At 50.7% G+C, this 26,778-nt stretch overlaps 10 protein-coding genes across 10 annotated transcripts; 4 read left to right on the forward strand and 6 right to left on the reverse strand.

Moving 5' to 3' along the window:
• Positions 1-656: 656 nt before the first annotated feature.
• Positions 657-2,727, reverse strand: A1O9_05646 (dihydroxy-acid dehydratase; the record flags this gene model as incomplete). Its single annotated transcript, XM_013404863.1, has 3 exons — positions 657-1,872; positions 1,922-2,082; positions 2,137-2,727. 3 exons carry the CDS (start codon positions 2,725-2,727, stop codon positions 657-659), a joined length of 1,968 nt encoding a protein of 655 aa, XP_013260317.1.
• A 709-nt stretch (positions 2,728-3,436) lies between these two features.
• On the forward strand, positions 3,437-5,164 carry A1O9_05647 (uncharacterized protein; the record flags this gene model as incomplete). Its single annotated transcript, XM_013404864.1, has 1 exon — positions 3,437-5,164. The coding sequence occupies one exon, from the start codon at positions 3,437-3,439 to the stop codon at positions 5,162-5,164; it is 1,728 nt and encodes a 575-aa protein (XP_013260318.1).
• A 729-nt stretch (positions 5,165-5,893) lies between these two features.
• Positions 5,894-7,608, forward strand: A1O9_05648 (uncharacterized protein; the record flags this gene model as incomplete). Its single annotated transcript, XM_013404865.1, has 4 exons — positions 5,894-5,988; positions 6,044-6,919; positions 6,969-7,251; positions 7,300-7,608. The coding sequence occupies exons 2-4, from the start codon at positions 6,465-6,467 to the stop codon at positions 7,606-7,608; spliced, it is 1,047 nt and encodes a 348-aa protein (XP_013260319.1). The 5' UTR covers positions 5,894-5,988; positions 6,044-6,464.
• A 74-nt stretch (positions 7,609-7,682) lies between these two features.
• Positions 7,683-8,789, reverse strand: A1O9_05649 (uncharacterized protein; the record flags this gene model as incomplete). The annotated part of the gene is made up of 1 exon (XM_013404866.1): positions 7,683-8,789. One exon carries the CDS (start codon positions 8,787-8,789, stop codon positions 7,683-7,685), a length of 1,107 nt encoding a protein of 368 aa, XP_013260320.1.
• Positions 8,790-9,317: 528 nt separating this feature from the next.
• On the forward strand, positions 9,318-10,747 carry A1O9_05650 (uncharacterized protein; the record flags this gene model as incomplete). Its single annotated transcript, XM_013404867.1, has 3 exons — positions 9,318-9,556; positions 9,621-9,728; positions 9,778-10,747. The coding sequence occupies 3 exons, from the start codon at positions 9,318-9,320 to the stop codon at positions 10,745-10,747; spliced, it is 1,317 nt and encodes a 438-aa protein (XP_013260321.1).
• A 1,857-nt stretch (positions 10,748-12,604) lies between these two features.
• Positions 12,605-14,305, reverse strand: A1O9_05652 (uncharacterized protein; the record flags this gene model as incomplete). Its single annotated transcript, XM_013404868.1, has 2 exons — positions 12,605-13,630; positions 13,688-14,305. 2 exons carry the CDS (start codon positions 14,303-14,305, stop codon positions 12,605-12,607), a joined length of 1,644 nt encoding a protein of 547 aa, XP_013260322.1.
• An 805-nt stretch (positions 14,306-15,110) lies between these two features.
• On the forward strand, positions 15,111-16,784 carry A1O9_05653 (uncharacterized protein; the record flags this gene model as incomplete). The annotated part of the gene is made up of 3 exons (XM_013404869.1): positions 15,111-15,418; positions 15,491-16,064; positions 16,122-16,784. The coding sequence occupies 3 exons, from the start codon at positions 15,111-15,113 to the stop codon at positions 16,782-16,784; spliced, it is 1,545 nt and encodes a 514-aa protein (XP_013260323.1).
• Positions 16,785-17,487: 703 nt separating this feature from the next.
• A1O9_05654 (uncharacterized protein) lies at positions 17,488-19,794 on the reverse strand (the record flags this gene model as incomplete). The annotated part of the gene is made up of 2 exons (XM_013404870.1): positions 17,488-18,589; positions 18,647-19,794. The coding sequence occupies 2 exons, from the start codon at positions 19,792-19,794 to the stop codon at positions 17,488-17,490; spliced, it is 2,250 nt and encodes a 749-aa protein (XP_013260324.1).
• Positions 19,795-20,632: 838 nt separating this feature from the next.
• A1O9_05655 (uncharacterized protein) lies at positions 20,633-23,215 on the reverse strand (the record flags this gene model as incomplete). The annotated part of the gene is made up of 1 exon (XM_013404871.1): positions 20,633-23,215. One exon carries the CDS (start codon positions 23,213-23,215, stop codon positions 20,633-20,635), a length of 2,583 nt encoding a protein of 860 aa, XP_013260325.1.
• Positions 23,216-23,746: 531 nt separating this feature from the next.
• Positions 23,747-26,581, reverse strand: A1O9_05656 (uncharacterized protein; the record flags this gene model as incomplete). The annotated part of the gene is made up of 1 exon (XM_013404872.1): positions 23,747-26,581. One exon carries the CDS (start codon positions 26,579-26,581, stop codon positions 23,747-23,749), a length of 2,835 nt encoding a protein of 944 aa, XP_013260326.1.
• Positions 26,582-26,778: the final 197 nt, after the last annotated feature.

The raw sequence follows: 26,778 nt of genomic DNA on the forward strand, positions 1-26,778 counted from the left end.
CATCGACGCCTCTAGGCGTCAACAGTTACAAAGTGGTGATACTCCGTAAGATGAATCGATCCAGCCGAGGGGCGTAGTTCGATAATAGACGAGCGTTTGTTGTTCATGCAATGGTATGGAGAGGAGAGAAGCTCTGTGATGGACAAGCTCGAGTAAACCAGTTGCCTGGATAAGAGCCTTGGCGGGGCTAATAGTTAGCATCATTGCCAAGGGCAGGTGCGGGAATGCAACTAGTCCGGGAAAGTGCATCATGCAACTTGCCTTTGACAACCAAGCCGAGGATCTTTAGCAACGTCCTTCGTACACAGCGGGTGATGACCTCCGCACTGGCAGGCGCGAACCTGGGCACCCCGGGTACATCTCCAGGTCGTCAGCCAGGGGATCCCAGGGGCTTGGACAGTGCCTAGGCGCCTCGGCCGGCCCAGCAACTACCTAATAAACTGGTTGGTTAGGTACCAAGCACTCCCTCGCTAGCCTCACCATCATAGGTACTTGGCGAGGTTGGTCCCCCTTTTCCCCTACCAAATTAACATACTCTATCGAGAAAAGCTGAAACTGGCCAGCGACCCAGACCTGGATGGAATCGCGTCCTCCATACATTGCATCACTGCTCTAGAGATTTCTGCCTAGAGGGAAACATATCGAATGCAATCATCTCAATGATTGTGGCGTGGGACTGCCCAGCGCTGTGCCACTCGTTGATATTTGACGGCGTCTCTCAGGACCATGCCTCCGTCCAGCTGGCCCACTTCTCTTCTAAAGATTTCCTGCCACGGGGTCTGACTCTCTGGGACCGGGAAACCACCCTGGTCCTCCATTTCCTTTCGTCTCTTGTCCAATTCATCTTCGGAAAGCAAGAGATCAACGCGCCGGCTATTCAAGTCGACCCGAAGTCGATCGCCGTCACGTATGAGGGCTAGGTTGCCACCAAGCGCCGCTTCAGGACTTGCGTTCAGAATAGACGGTGATCCCGAGGTACCAGACTGCCTTCCATCCCCGATACACGGGAGAGAACGAATACCTCGCTTCAGCAGGTGGCTGGGCGCACGCATATTGACCACTTCTGCAGCACCTGGAAACCCCAGCGGACCAACACCTCGCATTACGAGAATCGTTCTATCGTCGATTCGAGTCTGCGCATCCTCGATACGTCTTTCGTAATCTTCCGGTCCCTCAAAGACCACGATTCGCCCTTCGAATGTATTGGGGTCATTGACATCTTGTAGATAGGCTTCTCGAAATTCTCGTGAGATAACAGAAGTCTTCATAATTGCAGAGTCAAACAGATTCCCTTTTAGGTGCGCAAACCCAGCCCGCGCCTTGATCGGATCGCAATATGCCTTTATCGTCCTTCTGTCCCATGAGTGTCTCCCGAATGCGACCTCTTTTATTGTCTTACCAGTACAGGTCAGTATTTCAGCGTGTAGTTTGCCTTGATCTAGAAGCTCGGCCATTACCGCCGGGAGTCCGCCTGCTTGATAGTACTCCTCACATAGCATTTCGCCCGCTGGCTGGACGTTCAATATCAGTGGAATTTCGTAGCCGATGCGATCAAAGTCGTCGAGATCGAGAGTAACTCCGACGTGTTTAGCAATAGCAATAAGGTGTATTGGAGCATTTGTGCTTCCCCCGATGGCGCTATTCACTACGATAGCATTCTCGAAGGCTTCGCGGGTCATAATGTCGCTAGGCTTACGGTCCGAGTACACCATCTCGACTATTGTCTTACCCGTTTCATATCCACACTGGGTTCTTTCGCGATATGGGGCTGGAATGGCTGCCGACCCTGGGAGAGCCATACCCAGCGCTTCGGCTAGAGCATTCATCGTAGACGCCGTTCCCATAGTGTTGCAATGTCCTACCGATGGTGTTCTATAAGTCAGGTCAGTAGGAAATGAGCGGGGAGACGCCTAAAGCTTACCCTGCTGCCACAAGTTTTATGAGCATGTCATTGTCGATTCTACCTGCTGCATGTTCTTCTCTAGCTTTCCAGAATATGGTTCCCGACCCGACGCGCGCGCTTGAGCCTTCTAGATGGCCATTTAGCATCGGACCTACATTCATACAGATGGTTGGGATATTCTTTGACACAAAATCAGCGAGATCAGAGTGTTTCAACCTTGCTCAGGGACTTACGACTGTGGCAGCCGCCATGAGAAAGGCCGGTGTCGTTTTGTCGCATCCGGTCAGCAGCACGACGCCATCCAGCGGATATCCATGTAGCAATTCCACGAGGCCTAAATAGGCAAGATTTCTATCCAAAGCCGCAGTCGGTCTTCTTGTGCTCTCCTGGATAGGGTGGGTTGGAAATTCTAAAGGCACGCCCCCGGCAGCGCGAATGCCCGCCCGGACTCGTTGCGCCAGCAGCAGGTGATGCCGGTTGCATGGCGTCAAGTCGGATCCAGACTGGGCGATACCAATAATTGGTTTGTTGGATTGCAGCTCTTCTGGTGTCAGCCCGGAGTTGAAATATCGCTCGGCGTATGCTGCAGACACTCCGGGGTTCTTCTCCTCATTGAACCAACGAGCAGAACGCAGTTTGGATCGGTCAGTATCCGGACGTGGACTTCTCCTCACACCTGCTTCGGACAGTTGCTGCTGCAATCGCTGATTCTGCCTCCTCAATGTCCCAATCTGGAGGAGGTAGTCCTCAATGTCGGCGACATTTCCAACTCCTTGGCTGTTGTTTGCACATGAGTTGCACGACCGCCCTCCCTGATCGCACATTGTGATGATTATTGCAGAGGCTGTCTTCTTGGATAATTTCGATCTTCAGGTCAGGGGTATATATGGCTATTGCAATCAAGCAGAACATACCAGCTAATCACAACAATAATTCCTCAGGTCTTTTTTTCCAGCGGTCTTCCAAACAGGTAAGATCCTCAGTGGTTGTGTTTAAACATCAAAACAGAACTCCGAGTCTGTGATGGCCCATGGAAGTCAGAAAGTAGGCGCGTCAGATTTGGGAGGGTCTGCCGTCAGAAGCCTGCAGCTGCGGCACGCTTTCTCTGTTGTTCGTACCAAGATTCTGCAAAGCGACGCAACGAACAGCTTTGAAGCCCAATATACCTTGGTCTGGCAATCTGAAATTTCCAGGTCCTTCCTAGGATTTAGCATGGATTCCAGAAACGAGAAATCGGTTCATTCCCAAACAGTTCAGTCAGAAAAAGCCTTTAGTCAGCCGGTGAAGAAATCAGATATTTCACGGGGTTGATGCCAGGCTTGCTCACCGGTAAATTGTTGCCTTGTTCCTCTCTAAAATGGCGACTCGGGACGTATGAATAGCAGGACCCTCCCGACTGACACAAGTGCCTGCTCGACATCCTGTTCGTCTCAAGGCTTCAAGTGTGGCGTGTAGACGTGGACGGTATAAGGATCAGCCCTGAGATTGCAAGCCTGCCATCTTCGAAAGAGAACGTGGAGTTGTGTCGTCATCATGAGTGTTTGGATTGATCTAGCAAAGTATCTCTTCGCCCGCCTGTACCAACTCGGCGTCGGATCGGTACATGGTGTACCAGGCGATTTCAATCTCACAATTCTTGACTATATCGAGCCCTCAGGTCTCAATTGGGTGGGGAACGCCAATGAGCTCAACGCTGGATACGCTGCTGATGGATACGCGAGGATCAAAGGCATTTCAGCTGTCATCACAACCTTTGGCGTTGGCGAACTGTCGGCTATTAATGCGATCGGCGGAGCGTATGCTGAGATGTCTCCTGTGGTGCATATCGTCGGCACACCCTCTACTGCCATACAAGATGCTAGCACTTGTATCCATCATTCACTCGGTAATGGCGACTTGAGAATATTTTCACGGATGTACAAGAACGTCACCATCGCGCAGACCAATCTGAGAGATGCTGAGACTGCCCCAGAGCAGATCGACTCTGCGCTAAGACAATGCATACTCAAGAGCCGACCCGTGTACATCGAGCTTCCGACTGACATGGTCACTACTCAAGTACCAGCTTCTCTCCTCAAATCACCTATAGACCTTGGTCTCACAACAGAGAAAGGCTTCAATGATGCCGAGATCAACGCTATCATTGATAGGATATATGCCTCTAAACAACCATTCATTATTGTAGATGGTTTTGCTTCACGCTACGGTATCGCATCAGAAGTAAACGAGCTTGTGCGTGTCACTGGTTTTCCTACCGCAACAACACCCTTTGGGAAGGGAATCGTCAATGAGACGTATCCAAACTTCCACGGAGTATACGAAGGCGTGATAGGAAAGAATGTACCTATGCCGTGGTTTGATAGCTGCGACCTTATACTTCGGATAGCACCACTGAACAGCAACGTGAATACCCTGAATTTCAGTACTATTCCTGAGGCAGAAAGAACAATCACCTTCAACAAAGACTCAATTGACCTTTGTAATACCACGACATTCAGCAACGTGCATATGAAGTCTGTGTTCCAAGCTGTCCTGGACCGAATCGTCCCGCAGAAGCTCTGGCAGTACAAGCCGTATCCGGAGCAACTGGTTCATCCGCTGCAGGAGCTCAAGGCACTCGCAGCGCCGGCATCCGAAAGTCCTATAGATCAATGCACCTTCTACCGCCGCATCTCAAGCTTCTTCAGGCCTCACGACATCATTTTAGCAGAGACAGGCACAGCATCGATAGGCTCAAGAGAGTTCGTCCTCCCCGAGAAGACGCAATTGCATAATAGTAGCATTTGGCTCAGCATTGGGTTCATGTTGCCCGCGGCCCAAGGTGTGGCACTTGCGCAACGTGAGCTTAGTGCCTCAAGCAAATGCTTCTCTGGACGGACGATTCTCTTCGAAGGCGATGGTTCCTTACAAATGACTGCACAGGCTATCTCGGACATCATTCGAAATCGCTTAGATGTCACAATCTTCCTTCTAAACAACGATGGCTACACAATTGAGCGCCTCATCCACGGTATGAGAGCACATTACAACGATGTCCAGGCATGGCGGTATCTGCAATCGGCCAGTTACTTTGGCGCGCCTGAGAATGATGAACTATACCCAGTCACAACGAGGAGGGTGGAAAATTGGGGACAGTTGATGGACCTGATCCAGGACCAGGAGTTTGGAAATGGAAAGGGGTTCAGGATGGCAGAGATTCTTATGGAAAAGGAGGATGCGGTAGAGAGTCTCAAGATTTTGGTGAACAAGGTGAAGGAGTAGCCTAGCTGAGGACCAATAGCGGCGGGCACACTATGTCGTTGTTGATTGCAGAGATGGAGAGAGTTCTGGTCGAGGGTAGTTGATTATGAATGAAATCGGCATTTTCCATGCTTTCAAAAGCATTCCGAATGCTGAAGTAGTGGCGGTTTTATTGATCGATAAGGGAGCATTCTAGCCAACTGCTGGCGAAATCCAAACAGCCATCTTGGTGGTAAAAGCTTGTGTAGAGATTGTATAGAATAGGCAAGATATGCCCTCTATATCCAACTAAATAGGGCGTCCCGCCTAGCTCCTTAAAATAGACCTGAAAACAGGGTCATATTTACCAACACCAACTCTAGAGACTTTTAGTGTCTAAGGTATGCTAGCTCATCACGTGATTGAACAGTTAGTACGCGCTAGTGGGGTCTTGGCGCCAATAGGTTCTGAGTAACCAATTCAACCTCGCTTCTATTGCAGTACTCAGTGGATGAATCTCTGTTAACAGAAGATCCTCCGCGCTCCAGTCGTAGGAGCACTCTGAGTCTTGGAAATTCCAGCTAACCGTCGTCCCTGACCTGACAGCTGTAGGAATATCCATCATCTCGCTCTGCTCATGGACATCTGCATCGTCTCATTGATGCAACATGGCTTTACGAGTTTGTAGTAGATGTCGGAAGAGACGAACAAAGGTAATCGCCTTACCAGCCAACATTGTTCCGCTCAGCAAGTTAAAATTCAAGAATCTAGTGCGACCTGCAACTACCTGCCTGCAAGAGCTGTCGGATCAACGACGTCGAGTGTACCTTCTGGGACGATTCCCTACAGCAGGAGATATCCTGCGGGTAAGTGAACCCCAGCTCATCTATCATGGTTTCCGCCCATTCAACCAGTCTCCAGTCACCTATATGCTCTCGGCCAGAAGAAACAACGTCTTGAGTCCGAGATCCGGAATCTCAGAGCCAGATCTCGTGCCGTGCAGAATGATCCTGTCCTCAATGTGCCTTCCCTACAAGTCACTGAGCAAAGCTATCATCTGACCATCTCAAATGATGGCATTCCGTCCCCTTCACCAACGGCATATCTAGGTCCCGGAAACCTGGCTCGCTTTCTGGAGCGTTTACTGAAGAACTCCGTTTACTGGCATCTGGCCAGCCACCTGCCGATTCCAGAACGTCTGCTGCGGGATGAATCCTCAACATCATTTGGACCCCAGAGTTTGACAACTCTGCCATCGTTTCACGTTCTATTGGACCAGCGCAAACTGGAGCTCCAGTCTCTCGTACCGCCTTCTACTCAGCGAGCAATCATAGAGCACTTTATGAAAGTCGTGTCCGAGGAGTACCCTTTGCTCACCCGCGAGCTGCAGTCAGTTATAGGGATGCACGAGAACCCCTTGAGATGGAGTAGCGCGAATAAAGACCACCCCGGTGCCATTGCGTTGAGTATAGTGTTTGCTATTTCCTCCACGCTGATTACGCGGGATCTGGACCCCACTTTATCCGGCATCTCAATACGCTGCATTAATGATGTACAAAAAATTCCCCAAAACCTGAGACCACAAGAGACACAGGTGGCGACGATAAGATGGACATGTACCGCTTTGTGTGCGCTTGCTCTCTGTGAAGCAATAAATCCGAGTTCGGGGCAGCTATGGGATCTGTTGGGAAGAGCCTGTTCAACGATTGAAGACCTTCGTGAAGAATACCAACTTCAAAACATGGAATTGGACGATGCGTTTATAAGGCTAGAGGGCTCCTTGCTGAAACTCGAGAGGTAAGTCTCAAAAAGGCAATTTTGAGTGATGCTAAGATATCTCTTGAAGCTGTACTATGACATATTTTCGACTCCAATCTCCTTATTGTGCGCTGCGTCTGAACTCGACAGTGGGGATTTCAACATCGTCCGGAATGTTGTCGGACGACCTGAATGTTTTGACCCATCAACAAAATATTATCGAGCACATAACGCACTTCCCTTTGCAATCAGAGGATTTCTTCGAAAGTTTGATTCCACTTCATTTACAGGTGAGATTAACAACTTCGGATATAAGCATATACTCAGCGACGCTATACCTGGCTTTGCATCCCATCTTCACGACGTCGGATGTGATGTCTAGTGGTTCAGTCAACTTGTCCAGCTCCAGGCTCTTTCAGATTGTTGCATGTTCTGCGTCTGCAATTATTGACCATTTCGCCCGCCTGAACGAAGACAAGAAGATCATTAGCATTTCTATGGCTGCATCACAAGTCCTTGAGGCTGGATTGGTCTGGGCGACCTATCTCATGTGTCGGCACCAGACAGCGCAAGCTGGGTCGTTTTACGCAATGGAACCACGCCTTGCGCTAGGCCCCATCCTGAAAGTTTCTGCTCTTATTTCTTCCTTCGTGGCGCGATGGGAAAGTGGTGCGGTATACGCCGAGGCATGGGAAACATTTGTGCAATTGCTATGGAACATGGTTTGATGGTACGAATGCCCATGCGGAATGCAAGAAATTGGAATTTTCAGCGTCTTGCTTGTTTCCAGAGTGTCTTCAGGCTATGCTTTCACTATGCCGATTTCGAATCCGCCTTCGAGCTGTCTCAAGTCGAAATGCACACCGCGACCCTTAGACAGAATATTCAGGCGCGATATCAGGACCTCAGTATCCTTCGTTGTAGCCTCACAAGGCTCACCATCCTCCGCAATAGTCAACGGGATGATTGAGCAATCTATCAATCTGCCTCCGTCCCAAGATATCTTTGCTAGAGCCCCAATGTTGGAAAGCGTTGCTTGCAGACTGGTCCAACTGTAAGGAGGATATTTCCGAAAATCAGCGTTGGGAGTAACAATGGTGTTGCTGAAGATAAAATTTCCCAGACTATAAAACACAGGAACTTCTCTGTACAGTTCAACCCCCTGAACTACGTGTGGATGGTGGCCGAAAATCGCTGATGCTCCAGCATCGACTATTGCGTGTGCTAATGGCTGCTGATATGTTGCGATCTCATCTTGTGTCGCAGCTACCCATCCATAGGGCACGCCCCAATGGATACCCACCAAGACGACATCTGCTTTAGCTCTCGCGTCGCGAATAGTCTGGAGAAGGACCTCTTCATCTGGCTTGTACGTGACGGTCTCGGAAAATGGCGACATCCCCGGGGACTCGTCGAGCGTGACGGTATCGATCACATATTTGGTGAAAACGCGCACTCCAGCGAGTCCAGGCCGCGAGGGACCAGCACCGCTACCATTCGGCAAAGTTGTGGTGACACCGATATACGCCACATTTGTGTTCTTGATCTTTTTCACCACAGGTGCGAAACTGTCAAGACTATTCTTGCCGAATCCGACGTGGGCAACATCAGCACCGTCAAGTGCTTCAGCTGTCGTCAGGAGGCCTTCGTTGCCATAGTCCATCCCGTGGTTATTGGCCATCGTCACAACGTCCACGCCGACATCACGGATTATTGGGGCGTGAATAGGGTCACATTTCAGGGCAATCAATTTTTCAGACGGCAACCCGTCCCTGCTGAAGGGCATCTCTAAGTTGGAAAAGCACGAATCTGCGTTTCTCACATGATCGTAGACCTGATTCTGATCGACAGGTCGCTGAAGAGGGCCATTGATGACAAGATCACCTGTGGCAACGACAGTGAATACCATTGCATTGAGCGTGGAATAGTATGGCTGATTTGTGGTTCGTGGACTTTGCTGAACTCTGCCTGAACGCCTGGCGAAGTTAACTGCTTCAGCCTTGAGTCATGCTGTGATCTCTCAGCCTGTTATATCAAGCCTAGCAGCATGTTTCCCCAGCTTGTTCCGTGCATTACATTCTGACGATGAAATTGAAAATTCGGGATTAGCTGCTATCTCCAGCACGAATGGGTGGAGGCAAATCGGCTCGGTATTGAGCATCAACAATGAAATTAGTGACGGCTCTCCGGCCTGAGGAGCAGTCCACGGTGGTTGTACGATTTCAGGCTCCGCTGTGGGCTCGCGGGTTTAAGCCTGCCCAGAGACATTGCGCTAGGGATTTCCATTCGGGAGTTTCCCAGTAATTACCCGATTTCTCCAAAATCTACAAATGGAAGGCGAATGCACAGTCAAAGATCAATGGAGACCTACTTAAGGACTATTTACTTTTGTGTTGGATCCCAAGTAATATGGGGACACGGCACCATTTACATCAAAATGACAACACAGTATACGATTCACACGTCGACGTTATTCGACCCGAAAAAGAAGGAATTTTTGAAAAATGTGTCGGTGACAGTTGACTCAAAGTCAGGGCTGGTAGTTGATGTCTACGAAAGGAAAGAATCAGACTGCCTGGGAGAGGATGTGCCTAAAGGTGATGTCGATCTCAGAGGCAAGGTGGTGATGCCAGGCCTTGTCGATGCGCACACCCATATCTTCCTTCATTCCTACGAGTAGGTCAATACCATCTTCGCCTTTTCTGCAACATGATCCTGTTCCGGTCTAACTACTCTATAGTGAGCGCGCATCTTTAATTCAAAAAAGGGACGAAAGTATTCCTGAGCGAATTATTCGCGCAACTCATCATGTGCGTACAGCACTACTTGCAGGATGCACTACCTACCGGTAAACAGAGCCTCATTATTGGATAGAATGGAACTGACAACTTCCCAAGCGATCTAAGTTCAGAGTCGATGGGAGAAATGGATGCTCAGATCCGCGATTGCATCAACCGAGGCCTCATCCCTGGACCACGTCTCTACGTTGCGACTCGGGCACTCGCCAGCACAGGGTCTTATGAAATGCGCACGGAAAACCACGCCAATGGCGTCTGCTACCCACGAGGAGGCGAAGCCGTGGATGGTGTCGACGAGATCCGGACGGCCGTGAGGCGTCGCATTGCTGCTGGTGCCGATGTCATCAAGTTTTTCGCCGATTACAGACGAAGAATTATGCGCTACCCACCTGCACAGCAACATCCTTATATTCCCAGTCCTACACATCCGCCGAAAGATCCCAACCCTGATTATCTCGTCTTCCACCAAGAAGAGGTCGATGCGCTAGTCAAGGAGGCCGACTTGGCGCAAATTCCGGTCGTATGTCACGCAGGCACCATTGAGGGAGCGCAGATGGCCATCAAAGCAGGTGTCATCTCTATCGAGCACGCGTACTTCGCAAATGAGGAGATCTTCAAGCAAATGATCGAGAAGGGCACCATCTTCGTCCCAACCCTAGCCGTCTGCGAGCGGGTGCATGCGAAGCGGTTCGACGAGATCATGGAACAATCCAAAATGGCATATAAACTAGGCGTACGATTCGCAGCAGGCGGAGACACTGGAACATACCCGCACGGCCAGTCGACCCGAGAGCTGGAGCTTCTCCGAGAGGTAGGGCTTTCCTGGGAAGAGGTTCTCGAAGCCTGCACGGTGGGAGGGTGGGAAGCATGTGGTGGAGACCTTTGCGGGATGCGCTTCGGCTGGTTTGAAAAGGGAAACCGCGCAGATATTATTGCTGTTCGTGAAGATCCTCGCGAGAACCCAAAGGCTCTCAGGCGCGTCGACTTTGTCATGAAGGATGGTGTCATCTGGAAACGTGATGGCAAGGCCGTCGGCATGGTTACTGATGACCATGAGTGGGATCGGTAGTGTCAAAAGCTAGCATGGTTAGCTTTTTGACACTCTTTTATAGAGACTATTAACAGTCCACAGTCTGAGATCTCTACTTCAATCTCGCACGGGTGAGGCATGGTTGGCAAGTAGGCTTCTAGCTGTTGTTGAAATCATAGATTCAAGGTTCTGGTCGACTCCATATCGAGGGGGCTGCAGGCGAGATTCTAACCTTGGGTTAGGCTCGTAACGAGGCGCATTTACGGGGTACTTCCTCCCCAGCAGACACCATTAGCAATAGCGCCGCTCTATGGTCTACATTAGAACTTTGAAAGTAAGATGAGCGAATGGGAACAAACCGAGGCTCGGACCCCTGGGAGGTGGGACCTCAAGTCTTTACAGGCCTTGGCAGCCAGTGATCAGTCATTGCGCACTTTCTAAGCACTAAATTGCTGCTGATGCAAAAAACTTACATACCCTACATGTTTCCTGGCTGTATGCATTCCACGACGTGGGTACAAATGAAGAGGAAAAAATTTGAGAGGAGTGGGATTCGAACCCACGCGGGCAAAGCCCATGAGAAGACTGGTTTACAGTCCAAGATAAAACTTGAGTCACACGCCATAACCGCTCGGCCATCCTCCCCATCAGAAGCAGAAATTCTAGAGCAGAATTTTAATCCAAATTTCTGTGCTAGAAATAAATAATCCCTATGAATCTCTCGTACTTTGGCGCGGCACCTCCATGATGTTTCTGCCCTAAAACCATGCTTATCATTCGAGCCTTAGCCTGGCCAAGCGCGGCTTGGATCTTGTTGCACTCTACGGAGTACTCTACGGATGGTTACAGCTTTCGTCGAATATTCCCTCTTTGTTCTTGCGGCAATTTCTGATGCTAGACAATTCTGAGGTCGAGGTAAAGCAAAGCTCGGCTGAATGTGCAAGGATCGCCTTACTCCATGAGAAGCCTATCGTTACGAGTAGATCCCCGGCATTAAAGACCCTATTGGACTTCACGCCTCGTCGTCACTACTCTACATCTATTCCCATTAAACTGGGATGAAACACGTCGGAAACTCGAGACTTGCACCTCACTTCTCCATTTATGGGTCTCTAATTTTGCGGCAGCGTACGATAGGTCTCATCTATATTCAAGACTCCTCGGCCAATACAGGTGCAATTCAGCACAGTATTAAAATAGTGGCCCTCGAACCTTGCTCTCTTGAAATGGGTCTCAGCGCCCGCTGGGCCTTCAGGACCTTGCTTAACTGACGACCTGTGTGTATTCACCTCAGTCGGTCCTGAGAAAAGCTCTACAGGAGCGTGAAACAGGACCTCTTTCTTGAACACGCATATGATTCTGAACCTTTCCATTGTAGGTAAGAATGTATTTGCCACCAAAATGACTACTCTGACTTGGAGGTTGTGTCAGGGCTTGGAGTCGTACAATCTCTCCAAAGCCAACAATTTCCAGCCTTATCACAAACTGTGCCTACAAATTGAGATCCCACAGGCCTTTATACAGTATACACTACCAGCCGGAAGTCCCTACGAACCAACACCCTCAAGGGCTAATCCCTTAACATACAGCAACAGCAGGTTGCGAAAACATTGATGAGCTCATCCTTACGAAAGGGAGGCTTCTTGAGGAGTCACACAAGAAAACCTGGGCCCCCCCGGCACGTTGTTTCGTTCTCTTTGGACTGCAGGTTTATTCACCTAGGCAGAATTATAGGTTTTAGTTTATATATATTTTATACAGATAATTCAGAATATCCTGCATGCTCTTTCCCCTCGGCCTATCTTGTGGCTTTCTAAGTTTTACGTGCGCATCTGACAGAACTAGGGAAGGGTTTTAGTCAACCCAGCCTGATTAGCAGCGATAGCTGGTCAGTAGTTACTTCTGTGTAAGTTCTGTTCTGTCCCACCAGAATTTGCATTGTTCCATGGCCCAGGTCTCATGTATCAACTCGGCTGGTGTGCCCACAGGCCCTCCTATGAGCTCCCTGTTCCCACCACCTAGCATCATAGTCAGAGGTTGTTCGCCAGTATACGGCCTCCATAGCGCGCGATGCTTATATCTCCCTCGTATCCGATTTGGATCGCCATTGTTACAGATAAAGCTTGTTAAGTAGGCGTGAAATATGCCCGACACCTCTTTCTGTCCGTCCGAAAGAGATGTTGTGATTTGATCAAACGTTTCATATTTTAGATTGTCGCCATGAGCGGCGCCTCGGAAGAGGGTGGTGAATACATCCCAGTGGTACAGGTACACCGGTGCAGCCGACGAGGCAAGGTGTGCAGTCTGTCGGATGGGTGCTATGAGGGAGTACTGGCCATAGGCTGCTTCTGTTCGCATATATTGTGGGCCAATGTCTTTCCCGACTCTGTCATCTTGATATGTCAGATCCCCGAGTAATGGATCAGGGTATAGCTCCTCCAATCGGTCGAAGTCCACATCAGGGAGACTAGGAAGGAGGGTCCGCATGAATTGCGTAAACTGTTGGGATTCTGACAACTTCAAATCCATAAAAAGCGACCCTTCGTTGGTGCAGAACCCTGTCAGGATAGGAATCTTGTAGAAGTGGCCTAGACGCCAGCTCTCCATCGGCGGTCGAGGTATGAGATCACCGTCTATGACTGGGCGAAATGGCCACTGCATAGTAGGTTTGTATTTGTTGAAAACGGCCGCTTGAGCATCTGTAATGGTAGATAAAGGCAATGTACGTAGAAAGGCGAAGGTCTCTGAGGCCGAAAGATCGGGCGGACAGCCAGCCTGTGATAGGAACTCTCTAAAATAGCCCTCAATGACGTTTTCATTATACGGCCGGCAATCTCTGGTGGTCGGTGAGCCCGACTCCATGATTACTCGGTGGAATGGACGGGGGGTTTTGTCACTGTAATAAAAGAGAAAATGTCCAATCTGTGTGCAATGTCAGTGGCACTCCCGATTGCGTTGTGTAGTCACATCTAAACTCACGGTGATTGCCCCTGCAGACAACCCGATCAAAGTAACATTGTTGTTGTCGCCGCCAAAATGATGGATGTTTTCTTGGACCCACTCGAAGAGGCATCGCTGGTCTTGCATACCAAGATTCAACACTCCTTCCTCCGCCGACCTTGCAGAAGGGAGAAAACCAAGAGCTCCAACTCTATAGTTGAACGAGACCGCAATGAACGGTTCTTCAGACCAGGCTACCATAGAGGCAGTATTTTGCATAGAAGAATGTCCACGGTTGAATGCACCGCCATGGACATAGATCGCCACAGGCAAGAGAGTGCCGTGGCTGACCTTGCCGGCTGGTCTAAACACGTTGACAGTCAAACAGTCTTCGCTGTAGACAAGTGGGATGCGAGGGGGGATGAGAGGCTTTCCAGGTGCAGCCTTCCCATATTTTGAGGCATCAATGATGTCTGAAGATGGCTCGAGTTTTACTGGTGGCCGAAAGCGAAGGTCCCCGACGGGCGGTTGAGCATAGGGGAAGCCCAGGAAGCTTTCGATTGTCTGAGGAAACTGGTCTACTTGTTCGATACCCCTTATCGTCCCTTGGGACAGGGCAACGCAAGGCCTTCCAAGAGATTCCTGTATCGAGCCCATTGTTTGTTTTGCTACCTTGGTGGTGTTAATGATTTCCTGTACTGACGTGCGAGCCTCGAACAGATCAATCTCGTTCAATGCCTAGTAAATGAAGGAGTAAAGGCAATACTTCTTCGAACGAGTCACTTAGCAGGCCTAGTCGCGGTCTTGCTTTGTCGAGAACGATGCTACTGAACCAATCAGGGAATTTGTCCTGGGGTCTGGGGTCCAATAGATGCCCTTCCAATTTCCAGGACATTAGCCGCATTCAACTTCAGAAGGCGGGGACGAAGCTGGAGATAACGGCTTTCGGCCCAAAGTGCTCAGGTTTTCTCGCTCCGGAGAATAAATATGTGTAATCTGGCGCTTACAAGTATGGGCACAGCCTGGTGGGTGTGCAAGAGGCAGGACTTGGGTGGGTCTCTATGGGACCCTCCATATCCTGCAAGATCTTATAATCTTCTCGTTGACGGTCCGATCTGCTCGCCTCGGCGTGGAATCTTTACGATTGTTTCGAGCAGTGGCCCGCTTTTGACAAGGTTGAACAAGGTTTACGGAGTTGAGCTTTGAAGAATTGACAACGCTAGGTAATGTCCTTGAGTTGCCAGCCAGTAGGGATCGGCCCGAGCGAATGGCAGCCTCCCCACCCAGAAACGCGGAGATTCTATACAGCACCAGTCCCGCTGGCTCGATAGCACGCGAGAAGTCGTGTCTAATACAGGCCGCAGGAAGCATAAAACTGCTATTTCGATGCATCAAATGCTGAGCACCTTTCCTCCACAAACCACCATTCAGCTTTGCGCAATCCTACATGCTCACAGAAACAATGGAGTCGAAATCGGCATCGATTCGGGCTGAACCCGAAGTTGGCCACGCTTTGAGCAAGCAGTATACCGAGGAAGGACCTGTGAAAGCGACCAAAGATGCAGATGCAGCTCTATCTTTCACCTTGGGGGAGACCGTCACGTACGACGAGGCCACCAGTAACCGCATTCGCCACACGATCGACAAGCATCTCATTCCCTGGATGTTCTTCACGTTCATGATTCAGTACTTCGACAAGACGCTCTTGAGCTATGCCTCGGTGATGGGTCTCATCGTTGACGCAAACTTGACGACGTCGGAATATGCCTGGTATAGCCCCCTTGCCAGCTTTGTCTTGATCAGAACGGTCTTCCTCCGATACTGACTCGCTGCTTTATTCAGGTGTGGGTCGATATTCTATTTTGGGTATCTGGCGTTCGTCGGGCCTCACAACCGCCTGATGCAGAGGCTGCCTATCGCACGATACCTGTCAAGCGTCATTATCGTATGGGGTGCCGTCCTGTGTATCAATGCCGCATGCACTAGTTTTGCCAGTCTGATGGTTGCCCGCTTCATTCTCGGCGCTCTCGAGGGTGCAGTCACAGCGGGCTTTGTGCTCATCACAGCAAGATGGTATCAACGTGATGAACAAGCAATACGCACAGCATTCTGGTACGTCGGAAACGCTGCGGCGCAGATACTAGGAGCGGCGTTTGCGTATGGCGTTGCGATAGGGTTTGATAACCCCAAGATTACCTTCGCAGGCTGGAAAGCTCTGTTCATCCTCTCAGGTGGAATTACCTGCATCTTTGGAGTTTCGATGCTGCTGTACTTCCCGGAATCTCCGATCACTGCGAAATGGCTCAGCGACCACGACCGTCGAGTCGCAATCGAGCGACTTCGAGTTAATCAACAAGGTATTGGGAGCAAAGTCTTCAAGTGGCCTCAATTCCGCGAGGCCTTCACTGACGTACGGGTAAGTGGTCAACCCGATACTGTTAATACTGTCAAAGACGCTGACCAGACGCTCCAGACATGGCTATGCTGCCTGTTTTGTATTTTCTGGCTGATCCCGTCCGGAGGTCTCACCGTATTTTTCGGCTTGCTTCTCAAAAGCTATGGCTTCGACTCGAAAACCACGCTCCTCGTAAGCATGCCGAGCGGAATCACGCAGATCGTGACAAATCTCTTCTTTCCATATCTCGCTCGCAGGATCAATAATCGCATGTTGGCCGCGAGTCTGGCTGTTCTGCTCAGTATCTTCTCCATCGCCCTGATGACCGGTCTGGCCACCCATGGTCCAACGGCTCACCGCATCGGCCAGCTGGTGGCATATTATATCATCCTAGGAAACTCTCCCTCCCCGCTGATCCTCATTCTCAGTCTTGTCAGCACGAACGTCGCAGGCTATACGAAGAAGACGACCGTGAATAGCTTGGTCCTCATATCGTACTGTGGTGGATTTCTGATCGGACCGCAAACATTTCGGGATCCTCCCTACTACACAAAAGCCAAGTACACCATCCTCGGCGTCTATGTGGCCTCCTTGCTGTGTCTTTTGGGCCTGTGGTGGATCAACTGGCGTGAGAACAAGCGCCGAGACAAGGTTGCCGTTGACCTCCCCCCTCAACCCGCCGGACAGGAGTTTCAGGACCTGACAGACAAGGAAAACAAATACTTCCGCTATGCAATCTGATATTGCAGAGTCGGAGATTGTGTTTGGGTACGTGTCAATACGACGGCCCCATATTGATGGCGGCCTGAGGAGTGAGGAGGTCCAGGGAGAAGGGATTGATCAACGCCCCAGGGCGACGGGATTGCAGACCAAAGATTTGGTTCCAGATCACAAACGAGACCTCCTCATCGGGACATTTGATAGACATATTTCGATAGACAAACACAATTAGAGGCTCGCCGTGACTTATCTCGCATACTATACTTCACTTAAGCTCTGGCCGAGCGACCCTAAGGCTTCCAGATAAGTCATACAGTAACCATACGTTGATCTCGAATTATGGTCAGAACGTAATAGAACGATACAGACTGTCTTACGTAACGCGGATGGAGAGGTTTGTGTACTGGGTTGGATCACTAGATAACGCAAGGCTTAATTAAGTTGACGACCACGGCGGGTTGTGATGAATTTCTGATTGTGGGCTATCCGCGACTGAGAGGAACTCCGAGTCCTCCCAGGTCTCATTGGTGAATAGCCTTAAAAGATATAGATGCCCATAAACTCATTAGAAGGCGGAAAAACCGGTACCTCAGGGCACGATTTCTCGGCCCATCTTCCTGGGGTGATATCACATAATGCCCTTCGCTGATTACTTCATGTGTAGGGAGGTGAGCAGGGTATCCAGTTTGGGTGCGGCTATGCCTGGCAACACGATCGTCTTCCTTCACTTGGCGGTGCCATTCCCTCCGTTGGAGCCCATTTTTCCTTTCTTTGCCAATGCCTCTTTGCATTCCTCACAGTACCATTTCGCGCTCTTCGGTACACTTTTGAGTCCGATGCAGTCGAGATGAAACCACTGTCGAGGGCAGTCAGGCTTGTCGCAAGCAACCATTTCACCATAACTGACTCCCTGACAATAGCAATACCGTTCCTCGTCTTCATCGGCAGCATCGTTGTCTTCATCCTCGTCCCCCCGGTTTCCCAAACCCGTCTCCGAAGGAGTACTTGACTTGTTTGCGTCCGGCTCATCTTTCTGACGCTGTGCTGTAGTGTTTATCTGGGCAATAATTGTTGACACACTGCCACTGCTTTTGTGAGAGCGTTTCATCGGCAAACCCTTCGGTGACAGTGAATCATGGAGTCCATGATCCTTGACTCTAGGTCGGGCCGGCCGCTTCTGTTTAGACGCCCAACCCGTATGCTGGTTGCTGCTTGCAGAAGTCGGCTCTCCTGCCTCTGCTTCGGAAAAGGTACCCACAATGGGGGTTGATGTTTTAGATACTCGGCCTCTTCCTGTTCGTTCGCCTCTCAATGCAGTTTCACTTGTCAACAGAGCAGGTGGAACACGGGGCGATGCCACCTTTTTGACAATGTTGTCCTCCACGGGATCTGCTTCGCCCTTCGAAGTATTGGACTCTTGCTTGGCGGCGGATATATCGATAAGAAGAGGTCCTTGCCGGGGATGATCTCCATTCGTGCTCTTGACCACCTTTGGCTCGTCCTCAACAACACGATCGCTCTTTTCTTTCTTTGTCTCTTTCACTATGGTTTTGGTGTCGCTTGGGCCCTTCGCTGTAGTAGTGGCAGCATTGTTGACATCTGGTATACTTGCAGCCACAGCGTTGGCATTTCCATTCCTGTGTGATGTTGAGGACGATGGTCGTCCCCGAGTGGTGTCCAAAGTCTGCGTAGAATTTTGTCGACCCCGATTGGTGGCGGGTCGCACAGAGGAGAGAGCAGGGCTCCTTTTGTATGCTTCCTTGCCAGTGCTTCCGGCAAGAGGAGAAGATGCGAGCTTGGGGGAATCTTGAGTCGAGGCATTGATCCTGGAATGATGATTGTCAGTCGACCGCCTAAGGCGAAGCTGGGGAGTGTTCACATACCTTTTTCGTGCCACTGAAGTGACGGCACCTGAAGCCTTTCGTTTCTTCGCGTTTTCCTGTTGTGAATTTTCTCTTGACATTGCTCGTGCACCAGCAGCCATAGCACTGCTAATCGAGCGCTCCATGATAACCCCGCCGATTGCAGACTTTTCCTGCCTTTTCCTTTTCCCGGTACCAGCGCCAGTGATTCCAACCCCAGCCGCATCCACTGGGGTATCTGTTCCCTTCTTCTTGCCATTTGTCGGCCCTTTCTTGGCATGCCTAGATTCGTCGAAGTCCGAATCGGCATGTTGAGCAGCCCTTTGCTTCCTAGCCAGCATGGCTTCTCTTCTACTTTCGCTCCTATGAGCAGTCTCACTCTCATGTAGACTGGCTAGACTGGCAGCGGCTTCTCTCCTGGTCGTTGGGACGGGAGGCTTCTTGATAGGGTTGGTCTCGGTGTAGGCCCAGTGCTTCAAGCTTCCCAGACGCGCTTCCTCCGAAATCTCCTCAGAAATATGCGGCCACAGTTTCTCCATGCGACGAATGCTCCTTGACACATCCTCGTTGGCATTGTTGATGACGTGATTTTTCTCGTCCATAGTCACCATGATCGCCATAAGATTCTGTCGCAGGGCATGGAACTGCCGTCTTCGATGCAGAGTCACGGGATCGGTAGAACGAGCAGATGCAAGGGAGGCATTGTTAACTGAGACGCTAGCAACGCTGTTGGCGTCGCTGACAAAGACAGCATCATCGGCTATGGCAGATCCTGAGAAGCTATGAGCAGCTGCAAGAAACTTCTCTGAAGTAGCTGTGGTATCTGCAAGGCACTCGTCCAGGATCTGTTGTAGATTTTCTTCCGGAGCCCAGGCCTTCGCATCCACCTCTTTGAGCAGGGATGTGTGGCGGCGGAAGTCTCGTGGTAATGCAGCTATGGCGTCAGCGAAGTGGCTGATAGCAGGATAGAGGCCAGGAGGTTCATTGGCGTTCGTGAGCGGATTGACAGAAGTGGAGGTGGCAGAGGCAGCAAGTGGTAGACCATTGTTGGAAACGAGTGAGTTGTTACGGACAGCAGATCCCAAACCCTTGATCTGTCTCGTGGGATTTGAACGAGTCTGGCGGACAGGGCCACCTCGTGAATTCGAGGTACCGAGGATAGTGGTCATGGTAGTTGTGGACATAGGGAGGGTGGGAGGATCGAGGTGGGAGGAGGGAGGAGGAGAAGCTGATGAAGTGCGATCAACAGCGTGGGCTGAGGGGATCTGTTAGTCCATGGAGTGACTTGCGATAAGATCGAGAGAGGCAGGGCTAGACTAGGGCACTGCGATGAAGGAGAACGCTCAGCAGAAGCAGAACAAAAGATAGTGAATGGAGGAAGAGTGGTTGAAAATGCGAATTAGTGAGTGACTGCGCTGCGTGTGAAAGCACGGTAGCGGTAGCGGTAGCGGCACGGGCAAATCAGAGATCCAGTGTCTGTCAGGCGCAGGTTGCGCGCATCACGATTCCACTTCCACCTCCGCTAATTCGCACTGGCGGGAGCAGCATTCGCATGGCAGTTTTTTCGTCTTTTGAAATGCTTGACAGGCACAAGATCCCTTTCTGGACCAGGGCGGCTGGGGCGAGTTGGCTGTTGCTGTGGCCATCGGTGATGTCAATGGGCCATCCCGACACTAGACCTTATCGATGCTAGTTCCCCTCCGTGAGGGGTGTTGGAGTTGGAGAAGGGAGGAAAGGGGATGGAGTACCAGTCCTCACAAGGCGTACTATGCGTGAGTTGAGGCCTCTACTCCGTACTAGTGTGTCATGTGAGTCCACGTGATGCCATTGCCCATCACCATTATTGTTCAACCCGTCGTACAAAACTAACATCCCTTAATCATCAGTCACAGCTGCGCCTGCCATGAAGAACGGCAATGGGAAAAAGCATATTCATCAACACCACGGTACAAATAGGTCTGAAAGACCATGTCATCAAGTCGTAGTCCTGTCGTTCAACCTCGGGTTTCACATCCACCCATCCTCGTCCTTGGCTGTTGCTGTTTGGCCAACTCCCACGTCCAATGCGAGCTGAGGTATCTCGTCCGCCTTCTTCTTGACCGGACTCTTCCTAGGACTGTTCGCCTCTCTCGGGGGGCCTGCTCGAACATCCTCCACTGGCCAGCCGTCGGCTTTGGCGGCTGATACCCAGCACCTCAATCCATCGTGGACGCCGCTGTAAAACTTCTCTTTGCACGTCCGCAGGCTGCCTCCCATCACCTTCTCCCAACCAGAATTTCTCAACTCTTCTCGCAGACCATTTCGCTGCGCTACAGTCGGAATCGAGGCGATAATGCCATTGAGGAGATCCAGGTGGATCGCCAGGTATTGCGTTGCTTCCCATTCAACTCCGCCAACGTAAGGAGCTGCTGGATGTGGCGGCCTCAGTGCCGGGTAGTGAGCTCGCATGTATCCCAGATGTTCGTTTGCTTCGACAATTGGCACTACGTTGAGATGGTGCAGGAATATCCAGAACACTTCTTTCGTCACGTTCGCTACTTCCTTGCTCCACACTCGATACGGCCGAGCAATGTGCATCTGTGACACAAAGTCTGGAGGTTGCTTGCCTTCCTCTGGTGCTGGATCTCGGAGATATCCGAGGACCACTTCTGCTTTCTGCTGCATTCGATCCTCATCGGTACCCATAGTGCAGGAGAGGTGAGCAAATAAGAGTGATACTATGGTCCCACGAGTCGCGAATTCTGAAGGCCCTTTCCTCTCCGGGTCGAACAGCATTGCCAGGAGAGCGGGGAAGAACTCCTTTTCGATCTGCTCCAGCCGTTGAAGCGCCAATGACGTCGTACATAGTCCTTTCAGGCAGAGCAAAGTCTCATGCAACAAATTATCTTCGTGCTCCTCTCGCCATTCAATCTTGGCAATGCGGTAGAATAGCTGAATGAGCTCATCCATCCCGCCCTTGGTTACGAAATGGTCAGTCCAGCTGATAGACTCATTTCGCAACAAAATTCGAAGTTTATGGACTTTGTTGACTTCAACCAGTTCTGGTTTCTGCACCTCGCGGAGGTAGTGAATGAAGTCGCCAGGGGTGGTTGCGCTATCCGACACGCTCAGAGAACCTAGGGACACTGACGATGACATAGCTCTTGACGACGTTGGCCTTGATGAGGAGATGTCTGTGGACTTGTTCCTGGTCTTGCTTCGAGACCTTGAGGAGGATCCAGGTCGGTCTGCTTTTGTAGGTGAACTCTCATCGCTTTTGGATAACGTCAAGATTCTACTTCTGGGCCGCGATCGTGATCGGGAGCGTTTTCCGTCTTTTCCATCCTCGCCTTGACTTTTCGGCCGGTCAGGGTCGGATTTCTTAGGGCTTCTTGATGCCGATCGAACGTCCACGCCATCTGAAGGAATCAAACCCGTGGGCGAGCCACTTCCGATTCTTTCTCCTTTCATCAGCCCAGCTTTGACATCTGGTTTCAGGTTTCGCATGTTGTCGCGCATGTTCATTGGGATATTCAGCGAGTCCAAAACTTTCTCAAAAGCCGTGTCAAGTTCTTGTGGACTGAGCGGCGTGTTTGGATTGCCGTGAGTTTCTGTTGTAGACCGGGTTTCTCGGCGGGATTTGAGGTTGAAATTCTGAATGACTTCAAACACTCTTGAACCCCTTTTTGCCTTGTGGTCAGTCTGCGAGGACTCAGAGGAGCGTGTCTGCAATGGTGGACGAGCCTCTGGCGCATAAGATGAACCTGGGCGGCTGACCGACTGATCCCTGCTCTTTGGTCTCTGTTGCTCAGTGCTTGATTCTTCATCGAGATTCTCGGTAAAGATCGAGCTTCTACTAGACTTATGCTCCAGGAACGGCCGTTGGGGTGGTCGAAACTCAATAGGAGATGGTGCAGATGGCCTACATCCATAAAAATTTCGTTGCTCTGAAGGCCGGAATTCTGAATAATCCTTCGGAGTATATAGCTTGATTTCCTCTTCAACGGTCCTTCTTTGGGCCATCGGATAATGCATTGTGCCGTCGGGGTTCTCTAATGGCTGTGTAGCAAATTGCGCCCAGATAGGTGTCGGACTAGGGAGTTGTACCTGTTTGTTGGGCGAAACGTTCTCCTGGTCACGAATATCTTCTTTAAGGTCCTTCTTAGACTTCCTCTTGAGCAGACCACCAAGGTTCGTGGCTGATTTGACCTTCTTAGGTTTCTTTTCAACGATCCAGCCTTCAGCCGAGGAGACGCTGCCCGTGTCCAATGGCTTTTCTTTCCCGAGTATGAATCCCTTCAAAGAAACCGAGCTCGCCGTCTTCTTATGTGTGGGAGTTGCCGGGGGTCGAGTCTCATTACCGGTTTTCGTTGGGACACGTTTCGGCGGGGGTGGGCTGTTGATATGTCGCTCTCCCAGGGGACTGCTTGCAGACTCGCTTGCCTCGCGAGGGTACTGCTTCTGGGATTTGACAGGGCTGTTGCTTTCCTTTCGCCGGCCTCTCAGGACATCGCCTACAGATGGAACTCGGCTGTGGTATGGTCTTCGTCCTCTCGGTTCAGGCTGCGAATCCTCAAAGATTGAAGCGACTTGGTGGACGGTGGGAGCCATGGTAAAAGGAAGAGAACAAATATATGAGCACGGTGCCTAACAAATGCTGTTCATCATTGGTGCAGAGAACTATCAGCTGTTGAAGCACAGACAGCAGGTCGATCCATGGAAGTGCACAAACTCATGTAAGGGCGCCACTGGCCTCGACTTCGCGACCCGATGTTTACGTGGCGGTGGGCGCGGCTGCTATGGCAACCGTCACGTGCTAATCTTCGGCCAAGTCACATGACTTGGACTTTTGAGTGCAACATCTTTGACCGAATTCTTCTTGCGAGCAGCTACTCCGTACTTTCTGCACATCCAAGCAGAACAGATCGACGGCAACAGGTCTAATCCAACACTTCACATCATCATGGCCTTAGCATTATCTAGTCATACTACTGATACAGACGCTTTCCTGGTCGTTTATCCGTGTACTGACCTGGTACCTAGGTACAATCAAAAGAGCCAAGATTCCTCAACACATCGGAGTACAAAAAGCTCTGACGGTCTGTCAAAGTCGAGATACAAAAGCCAAAGTATCTATACCCTTCATGGAGCAATACTTTGGCGCCACAGATCAATCTTTTGCCTTTGCTTCGGATCCAAAGGAGGACCCGACAGGGGATCTTGGACATACGGCTGACTCCCGTATCCAGCCATGTATCCATACCCAGGGCCAGCAATTTGATGTTGCATATACATGGGCATTGGAGCCCCATACATTGCAGGAGTCGTGGCGTTGAATGCCGCATTCATATATGGAGAATTCTGTTGATAAAAATTACCGTAAGCACCATTCGCAAATACACTGTTCTGTCGCGCCGAGTTCCAACTTGAGGTATTTGGAAATTCCGAAGCATTGAAGGACAATAGCGGATCTTGAGTTTGAGCCCTTTGCAGTGTAGGCCCCTTGGACTCATTGGACACCTGTCTTTGCTGCACACCCACTGGATGTGATTGCAGAATGTCTGCCAAGCTGTGCATTGATCTCAGCTGTGAGGTGCTGGTTGTAGCACCTCCATTCTTGAGAGCTTCTTCCTGTAATCTCTTTCGTCTTTGACCTAGAGTCTCTTCGGCATCGGGTGTCTTTGACGGTTCCGGAGCCTGAGGAACACCAAGTCCGAGCTCGCTTGTGAGCTCCTCAGCGAACTGGCCTCCGGTGCCCTTCTCCTTCTCCTTCTTTATTCTCGCTGCCCTTTGCGCCATTGTCTCATCCTCTTGCTCAGTGACAGGGCTTTGAGCCATGCCATGGATCTCGTCGATGACTGGTGCGCGACTGGACTCATCAACCTGGCTCTTTGCTTCAGACTTTGGCAATTGCAATGGTTCACCTCGAAGCCTGGCACGACGTTGGCTCAATGGCTCATTATCCTCCATCTCACGCCTTTCCAAAAGCCCAACTGGTTTGTGGACATTGAAATGATTTGCTCGATCCTTCTCAGGAAAAAGAACGCCCAGAGGGACATCATCATCAACAAAATTCTGCCTTGAAGCCTCATCATGATCTTCCCATGCCAGTGTGACATGTTTGGTCTTCCGAGCCTTTTGCTGTAACTGTGTGACTGCATCCAATTCGAGGAGAGTTGAGTGCATTCCATTGGGAAAGGCATCAGCAGCGGTACGATTTCTCAATTTCTGCTGTTCTTTTCGTATTTGCAATTCAGCCAGTAGTGTTGTTGGTGCTGCGTTGAACCCTCGAGGCTGGTCTTCGTCGTCGTCGTCAATTGCTTCTTCTGATACTTCATCGTCGTCTGGTGCTATACTGGCAGCAGCAGCTCGGTCCAACTCATCCCCACTTGCACGTTCATCCGCATCCAATAAATCTTTAGAATCTCGTGATTTCGTGCGCCCGAGTCGTGAAGCAGAGAGGGACCTCTTGGTTTTGAGCATGTTGCTTAAGGAACTCTTTCGTTTCTTGGCTTTGTCATCCTGTAGTTGCATGCTTTTCCTGGGGCTGCTATTTGACCCATATACCTCCTTTCCAAGTTGGCCAGCTATAGGATGGTCCGTAAACGCACTTACGGGTGCATAAGCGGCAGCGTCTAGGATGCTATCCAGTGTCTGAATCGCGGAACCATTTTTCAGTTGCAGGTTCTGCGTAACACCTGGCTGTTCGAAAAACGCGCTTGCTCGGAGCTGAGGCGGGAGGTTCAAGCTCTGCTTTGAAGCGTGCAGTTTACTTACATCTTGGTCAGCAAGCCATGGGGCTGACTTGCGCATTTCATCGGGGACTCCGCTTAGTCCCTGAAGCCGCCGCCTCTCCTTCTCACCAAAGTTGGCTTTGGACAATCGCTGAGGCAGGTTGAGCATCACAGGCACCGGTGCCGGGTAATAGATCATTTTCTCCCCCGGTTGTGCCTCTCGATATGCCTTGGAATCTCTAGCCAACGGGGGTTGCTTCAAGGAAATCCGTCGAGAAAACGAATCGTCTCGGCTATGTGAAATGCTTGTATTGTAATGCACTCCATCGAAATCGTTGAAGGCTGCCTCGGCCTGATGAAATGTGTCATTGGACGCCGACGTAGTAGGCCGGTCAGTCTTTTCGGTTTCCTGGACGGCTTCTGGTGATGCGACTGTCACTCCTTGGTTGTAGACAATGACGGCAGAGCGAGGAGGTGAGGCGAGTTCAAGGGGCCGACCTTCCAATAGCGGTTCAGGCAGGGATGGGTCTCGGCAGCTACCCTTTGATGAGTGTCTTTCCAGTGCATGTGGATTTGACCACGGATTTGAGTGTATCGAGCCGGTCGGAGAGGTTATATAACCTGAAGGTGAATAACCTCCCGTTCGAGCTGCTTGGTTCACGCCAATGATCGAGTTCGACCACGAGCCAGCGGAATATTGTCTTTGAGGAACAGGTCTTAGAGCGTGATCCAATGTTGCAGGAGCAGAGGACTGGCGTTCGATTCGCTTTTGATCTTGCCTCATTTTATGTAGTTCATCTTCTAGACTTGAGGTCATGCTCAAACGCTCCGCACTTTCTTCTAAGCGTTCCACATTCTTCACCAAAGCCCCTTGCAGGGCCTGTAAATCTGGGGTAGGGTGATTGAGAGGGAGGTGTCGACCGATAGAAGCGGTTCTCATTGGAGGGTCTGGCGACCGGAATGCGACATCGTCTCTCGGTGGTGAATAAGAAGAAGTGGCATTCATATTCAGCGCTAGTCCAACAGGTGTCCGCATGGGCTCTTCATAGTCGTCGTCTTCCACCATTTCATACGATTGATTGGAGCTGAGTGACTTGAGAATGGACGCAACACGGGGTCTGCCCTGAGACTCTGTTGAGGGATCACCATGTCGTCCAAAGTCTAACCCGAGCGACAAAGGAGGGCTCGATATTTCGGCAAGAGATGGAGAGTGTTCGGCTTGGGCGATTGAAGCATATGCCATGGTGCGTGACACTGGGGACGTATGAAGCCGGGCGAAGTGACAGAGGCAAGCAGTCACGTTGAACGGCGCTCAGACAACTCTAGGTGTGTGAAGACGAGTGAAGGGTGCAACTCATGGTTTGAACGATCGGAAGCGTGCGCGCATCGGCGGGTGCAGTGCGAGACCTGGTCGAGAGTCCTGGGTGAAATTGTCAAGCC

Source organism: Exophiala aquamarina, assembly GCF_000709125.1.
Source record: "Exophiala aquamarina CBS 119918 chromosome Unknown aczIA-supercont1.4, whole genome shotgun sequence".
Lineage (NCBI taxonomy): Eukaryota > Fungi > Ascomycota > Eurotiomycetes > Chaetothyriales > Herpotrichiellaceae > Exophiala > Exophiala aquamarina.